Source organism: Hipposideros armiger, unplaced genomic scaffold, assembly GCF_001890085.2.
Source record: "Hipposideros armiger isolate ML-2016 unplaced genomic scaffold, ASM189008v1 scaffold_196, whole genome shotgun sequence".
NCBI lineage: Eukaryota > Metazoa > Chordata > Mammalia > Chiroptera > Hipposideridae > Hipposideros > Hipposideros armiger.
In genome coordinates this window covers 2,724,174-2,732,007 of record NW_017731546.1, presented here as the reverse complement: position 1 = coordinate 2,732,007, position 7,834 = coordinate 2,724,174, and the positions used below count along the sequence as shown (strand labels likewise).

The 7,834-nt window shown below is 38.2% G+C and overlaps 1 protein-coding gene across 1 annotated transcript in view; it reads right to left on the bottom strand.

The window, feature by feature from the left end:
• Positions 1-602: 602 nt before the first annotated feature.
• Positions 603-7,834, bottom strand: part of FER (FER tyrosine kinase) — a 414,063-nt gene continuing 406,831 nt past the window's right edge. The window contains exons 18-19 of the mRNA XM_019653135.1: positions 5,906-6,028; positions 603-4,742 (exon numbers count right to left, since the gene is read on the bottom strand). Coding sequence (XP_019508680.1) covers positions 4,600-4,742; positions 5,906-6,028 — 266 coding nt within the window. The 3' untranslated portion in view covers positions 603-4,599. The remainder of the gene's footprint in view (positions 4,743-5,905; positions 6,029-7,834) is intronic.

Below are 7,834 nucleotides of genomic sequence, written 5' to 3'. Positions count from 1 at the left end.
GTCTTTGTTCCACTGTCTGTGGAGGCTGCATCGTCTTGCCTTAGAATAAGGTTCTTTCCTCTTTGCCTTTGTAGCGGCTCACCTTGGCTCCTTATTAACAGATATACTGAAGCCTGTGCTCATTACTTCTCTGCGGTTTAAAGTGACTCGGAATTCAGAGCAGCAGGGCTTTTCTACCACTCGAGGATCTCAGTCCTTATTAGGCAGCTAAGTGCGTCTTGGTGGCTCTACTTAACAAGTTAGAATTTACTCTTTGAATCAGTATGAGGCAGTAGGACGGTTTTCAAGGGGTAATAAATATTTCCTTAAATTGAATTATGACTAAGATACTTAGTGCTATAACATGGAAGGTATATAATCTATTTTTTAAAGGAGAATTTTGGGGACTCTAAGAGTACCAATACCTCCTTCAAGTAGGTAATCTTGGTACATGAGCTTTTGTTTTTTGGGGTTTTTTTTTGCAAAAATGAATATGCAGTTCTGGATTCTTCCAAATACTATACTATTCAGGCTTGATATGAAATTCATCATAACAGAAAAATAAATAAAATTAAAATATTTAATAAAAATATTCTGGTATGTATTAGCAAATCAGTTAGTAATAAAAGAGGTAACACTTTATTTTCATGGTAAACTTATGTACTAACTTAATAGTATAATGGAAAAGTAATATAAACTCATTTTCATATAAAAATCTTTGTTCCATTTAATTAACATATTAATACATAAAGAAAAGTGTCTTTTTCAACTGTCTGCCCCTTTGTTGCTCTTTTTATTTTGCATTCTCTGTTTGGTGTGAGGGCTCTGATCGCCTAAATACAAGTCAGTCTTTACATGACTCAGAACTGTGCTTACGGACAATCAATTTTGTTGATGAGAAACAGCTAAAATATCAATGTGACCAAGGAAGGATGTGAGGAAAAAAAGGGCGGAGGTAAATATCCTCTTTTCAGAAAATTTCAATCTCACTTCAAAAGACACATGGTCACAAAATAGTGTACCCAGAGTATACTAAGTAAGGTTTTTGTAAGGTTTTCAGAACATCTGATGACTCACAAGAATGAATTATGAAGTGGAGTGGCTGAGAGAACTCTGAGTGACAGTGACATACAATGTAGACATATATTGTAGCAGTCTAATTTTTATGTTTATCCCACTGCAGGGTCCTCAGTGTGTGATGTACTCATATATTATAATTAAAATACTTTCTTCTTGACACAGTCTCACACCGATATTGTGAAGCCATAGTTATTTTAGTGGTATTAGCCAAACTTTATATAAACTACATGGCAAAACTGAAACATAAGTATAACATAGACAAGAAAGCCATATTGTGGTTTAAGGGAAATTAAAGCTATTTCAGTGACTAAACATTTTTCCTTTTAAAAATAACCCTCAAGTGAAAAACATTGGTGAAATGTGTTTTGAACAACAGCTAATAAAATTTGGCTCATGGTCTACGCTGATCTGCTTGTAAGATGTTTAAGTAATATTGTGTTTGTGATAAAATTGTGAATTATGGATGAAGAACTTTATTGCCTATATTAAATTTGGAAGATAAAAGAGAAATGATTACATGAGACCTTTCACTGGGGACCTAGTGGCAGAATGGGTTGAAATAGAGCCTCTGGTTTTGAAAGTTTAAACAAAACCTGTTAATCCTTTATTATTGCTTTCCTGGAAGAGAAGGAATACATTGGCTTTGGGAAGTAAACTTAGATTTCTTGAATAAAAATTAATTTTAGGTTTCACATGTTGGTAATAAATGTTAATTTGACATTAAAAGGCTTCTTTCCTTGAAAAATAATGAACTAGCTAAATATTTTTCATAAAGGCTCCTTGGTGATTCAAAATAGAAAAATGCAGGTGCGAGGCAGCCTGCCTGGGCTGACTCACCCCCCACACCCTCCATATTCATAAATTTAAGGAATTATGACAGGAACTGTATGGGAGTGATAGATGTGACTCTTGGAAAACCCATTAGCAACACAAAGATTTGCAACCTGGCTTAATTACGTTCAGACCAGTAGCAATTTTGGTTACAACTGTTTTCTTACTAAATAAGTCATAGGATTTTTTGCATTTCTGAAGCCTTCTTTGCCTACGTCAACCTGCAAATTCAGAATAGTGTTTATGTGTGTGCTTTGTGCGTAGGGATTAGCCTCCTAGAGTACGTAGTTCCAATAATTATCAGTGACAGAAGGGATGAATAAGGTATGCTGTAAATGCAAGAAAATTAACAGTAAAAAAAAATGGTTCGCCTAAGTCTTTCTTGATGCATGTGCCTATGTTAAATTTAATATTCTGTACAACTGATATCCTGAAAGACTCCCAATGAGTTATTAATCCTGAACTACACCACTGACTGCTTTGGGACAAAGAATAAAATAGAATTTAAATGCCGCAGATGTCACGATGTTTTGAAAAGCTTCTTTAATTTAAGTACAGAGTTATGATGTGAATTGTAAATTCTAGCAGCCGGGATGAATGAAATATCAATGCCATGTTCATTCCTCAAACTAGAATGCAAAGATTAAGCTTCAGGTCTTGTTCACAAAATTAAAGCCCAAACCATCATTCTCTCTCCCTGTTGAGAGCTTAGCATTGAGGCTGCTAAGTGATGGGAGGCTGTTTCTTTAAACAATGAATAGTATGGATAGATTCACTTGGGGACATTTCCATCCTCTGTCATTATTTCCATCTTATTCTTTCTTTTGAAGACTGGCAAGGGCCTGAAGACCACAGCACTTAATCTTAATTCATGAGTCTGTGCTCCGATTTACCACAGTGTATGCCATCAAAAGAAGGTTCCATTTATTTACACTATTTGACAGAAGGGAAAACAATGCTGATTTAAACAATTCCTTTGAATATTGCAATATATTTTTGAGGGCAATTTTATTATGCTTTCATTTTAGTCTGGATGTTAATCATTAAATATGTATAAAACTTGCAAGGAGGTTGAAATGATAGACACAAGCCATTTTTCTCTTTAGTATTACCTTTTCTACTCTTTAGACTATTGGGCGTGAGTTCTGTGCAATGATATTTATATAGGCAGCAAACAGTTGGAGAGGGCGGGAGGAATTTTCTATCCCATAAGCTCTTCCAATAAACTTAGACCAAATAACCACTAAAAGCTCCCAAGCCACATTTACCCCTGAGCATGACCATCACACACATTTATCCTGAGAGGCAACTATATACATGGAGTAAGTTCCCTGGATGCAGCTAAGATTTATCTCAACAGAATCCTAGGTTTAACTCTGTGTTACAGATTCATTTGAAGCATCTCCAGAACTGTGCATACCTGCTAGCTCATGATAAAAATGTCCAGGTAGCAGTGTAAGGGTAAATGACGGGGGAAAGTGGAAATAAGAGGGCTTTCCTCAATACTGCTCATTTGTCTTCTTTAACCATTTGCTCCCTTCACCCGGCCTTGCTTCGTGGTTGTGTGTGTGTGTACGTATGTACGTGTGTACACACATGAATGTGTATCTGAACTAGGATCACAAAATTCTGACAACTCTGCAAACTTGTACAAATGAAGGGAATTGAATTCTGGGATGCCTCCTCTGCTGTGAAGGTACTTCACCAAAAGCATGGTGTTAGTTGTGTGAACTTGTGCTTTGTAGTTTCTCTAAAAACATTAGTTTGTTGCCATTAAGAAGGGCTTTATCTATGAACTCCTGAGAAACGTTTTTGAGAACCTGTTTTGTGAATTCAGACCATAAAATAAAAAAGGATGTGTGTTTGTAAAGGCGTAACTCAGATATAAAATGATACGTTCTTTCTCTTCTGTGATCACTGCTCTCGCTGCTCTTTTTCTCCAGACCACCCTCCTGTTCAAATGTCTTGCTGTCACAGCTCTCTAAACCATCCTTGAAAAGCTGCCGCCTCAACTCTAGGCATGTGCTATTTCGAGGACATTTCGTGCATGGTTTTCTGATGCTCAGACAGAGGAGAAGGGAAATGACAGCCTTACTAATGATACAGGAGTGTGATGATTCTTACACTGCACTCATTTCTGGCAAGAAAGAAAGAAGGAAAAAAAAACCCTAGGAAGGGCCAAATAATTCCCCATATGAAAATGACGGTTACAAACACACTCTTGCCTTGGCAGAGCAGAAAGCCAATGCTGGTTGGAACGTGTCCTGCAAACATGGCATTTCCAAGGCAGCGCATAGCACCGATTAAGTCAGGTTTGTGGCATAGGAGTAGGACAGCAGCCCATGAACTGTTCCCAAAGGAGAAAAGCTTCGAGAAACATCAGTGGTCCTGGTGTGGAAAAGATAGACATGCTCTCCCTCACATTAGAGCCTGTGCTTTTCTATTTACAGGGGCCTGAGAGGGCAGGGTTGCTGCGGTAAGCTCAGAAAGCCCAGGGCAGGGCTGTTTGTTGAATGCATTTACCTTGGCCTTTGTTTTTTGTTTTTAAGTGGCACATATTTGAAAAAAAAAACAAAACCATAGTTAATAGAAAAGATAACCTTAGCAGACTGTTGCAGGTACTGTAGTATACACTCGGTGTTAATGAGAAGAACGATGTGACTTTGCTGGAGGACTGAGTCCTGACGGTTGTTGGGCACTGTTTCATCACTATGTGATTTTCTTCTTGATGGCAGTGAGCTCTTTCTGAAGTTCACTGAACTTGGGGCGGTTTTCAGGCTTGTAATCCCAACACTTCATCATAATTTTAAAGATATCCTCTGGACAGTGCTGAGGGGCTGACATTCGGTATCCTGAAGACCCAAGAGAAGAAGAACAGAGTTTAGAATGCAGATAAGATATAAATGTTCCCGCGGGGCATTATGCAGTTTGTAAATGTAGTACCTTGTTTTGTAGGTGCAATAGAAACAAAAACCCATTTCAAGGCAAACTGGTTTTTTTTTTCTCTCCTACCAGGGAGGCAGAATTTATTATTACAGAGCCATAGTTACCTTCTAGTTCAAAGGACCCATTCTTTGTCAGTCTGTCACAAAGTCCGATGTGAGATCCATCACATACCAATGCATTATTTTACTTGAAGCATTTGCTTTTAGAATCTGCTTTTAGATCTGTGGGAGGAGTTTTAAAAAAATCCCCTCTCCAGGTTTTTGAAGATGAAGAGAGGATGAGGATTTAATAAACACTACTTCAGGAGTGAAATAAAAATGAATATAGAGTCCTAATCTTTTACAGTCCAAGAAGAAGCTTTAATTCAGAGCTGTGTGGCGGCGTCCCAGCAGTGTGCCAGGTGGCGTACCTATGCCCGTGTGTGTCTGTCTCGGGGGATCAGATGCCTGGGAGCAGGAGGCTGGAAAGTCATCCTCCTCCATCCAGTTCTACAGCCATGTCCCCCGAGAGCGGCCTGATGCTAGGCGCTGCCATTTTGTCAAAAGCACTCTTTCTGTTGAAAGCTCTGGACTTCACAAGTGCAGGCTAGGCTGTCACCATCACCTACTCGTTCCAGTCTCTGCTCTGGGAACAGCAGAGGCTTTCTTCAGAAGTTAACAAAATTCTCAAAAACTTCTTCCTGAAGTCTAACTACATTTCAATTTGCAGTAGTACTAATGGTGTTTATTTGGCATAGAGTAAAAAATAGGGGCTTGAGGAAGAGTATCCTAGTTCCTTTGAAGAGAGTGAATGGCACTACCTTGCCGATGCCATGCCAGGGAAGAAGTAGAAGAAAAGCCTAGAGCTCTCTATTTTTAAAGTGTTTCAATTTTTAAGTTTTTTGTTGGTTGCTTTTTGTTTTGTAAGAGCCACATGATCCATGGGGTTCAGAAAGAGGTTTATAAACACCTCTGCTTTTTCTTTACACACCCAAACAGTATGTACCCCACCCCAGGAAAACCACAGACACAGCACAGCACTGGCCCTGGGGACCGGTATGGACAGCACCACCCCATTCTCTCTGACTCACCTCTTTCCACTTGCTCACGTGCCTGCTGATTTGTCATTCCAGGGTACGGGCAGACCCCTAAGCTGAAGGTCTCCCAGAGAAGGATGCCGAAGCTCCACACGTCACTCTCCGAACTGTATCTCCCTAGAGGGCAAACGAAACCACAGCCAGGTGAGGTTTCTGGGTATGAATGTCTGTGTCAGTCACGCGTGAACATATTCAAACTTACCAAAGGAACGCAATAACTAGTGAGCCTATTCTTTTCACTAGTTTGGCTTTCCAGGACTAGTCATATTACCAAATAAATGAACGGTCTTCAGATGCTGGTTTAACCAAACCAGTTGCCAAGTCACTTTTTCCCCACCCAGGACCAATATTCAGCCAGCGTGCCGGCATCCTTTCCCTGTGGTTATCTAAATGAGACGGATGGTTTGTATATAAAAATACGTACATTTGTACACGTCAATGCCTAGGAGGTTAAACAAGTTGGATTTCTGCAATTTTGTCTTCTGCCTGCATCATTTTCATTCCACTAAAATTATAAACAAACTTAAAGCAATAAGGAAAGTTTCTTCATTTTTTTTACTCATCACTGTTTAGCTATTTCTACTTGCTTAAAGGTCTAAGCTTCTCCACTGATAGTTTCATTTACTGAAGATATATATTTTGTGTGTGTTTTGAATAGCTGGCTGATAAATATAGCTTCTTTATTACATGGTGCCTTGTTTTGTCAAAATACCAGAGCACCTGTTTTATTAGGCTACATAAGCTAAGCTCTTAGGATTGTTTGCCTCTAGAAGACTACAAAAAAAAAAGAAGAGGTAAAAGCCAACACAAGATACCTTCTGGGGATGGATGTGAAATCAAGGAGGCAAAGCAGAAAAATTATCTCCAGTCCCCAAGAGGTAAGAATTTCCAAGATTTTTCCAACATATTTTTATTTTACATATAGGGCATAAACTATCATAACTAAATTCCATTTGCAGTGGTGGTAAAGGATTCTTAAATGGCTTCACTGCTATCTCCCTTGTAGATATACCCCTTAACTCTGCCACTCCAGGATTTGTAAATGTCCCACCCCCAATCATCTAGTTACTTTAGGATTGGCCTTTTCACTTTCTTGAAAAGAGTAAATTGAGGATGAGAGTAGCCTGTGCTATGATAACTGCTCTGGCATCAGAGTTTGGAGTGTACTTATTATCATCTCCAGCTGTGTAAATTAGCTTCCTTCTTAATAGGCAGTAATTATGGACATTCACTATGATATGTGGTAGGAAGGTTAGTTTTATTGTCTGCATATCAACCCTTCATGTTTGGCATCCAATAATTTAATACTTTCCATGAAAGCCATCCCATGGCTACAGTTAAGACTAATTATTTAGGAAAGTACAAGGAATACAGAGTTAAATACTTTCTTTTCGTAAGACAATATCTGGGCAGATATCAAGAAAGGCATGTTGTATATAAACCAACACTCCAGAAGTGAAAGCTTATAACGCTATAACCTTGACCTTTGAACCTGTTTTGGTAATTTTTAAAATTAAAAAAATTTTTTTCTTTACATATTTGTGATTGAGGTATAATTGACATAAAACATATTAGTTTCAAAACATAATGAATCAATATTTGTATATATTCCAAAATGATCACCACAATAAGTTTAATTAACATTATACAAATTTTTCTTTTGATCAGAACTTTTAAGATCCACTCTCTTAGGAACTTGCACATATGCAATACAGTATTAAGTATAGTTACCCTGCTGTATATTACATCCCCATGGCTTATTTATCTTGTAACTGGGAGTTTGTACCCTCAACCCGCTTTATCCATTTTGCTCACCCTGAACTCCTGCCTCTGGCAACCACAATCTATGAGCTTGTTTTTTTGTGTACTTTTTAAAGATTCCACATACAAGTGAGATCATATGGTATTTGTTGTTTTCTGTCT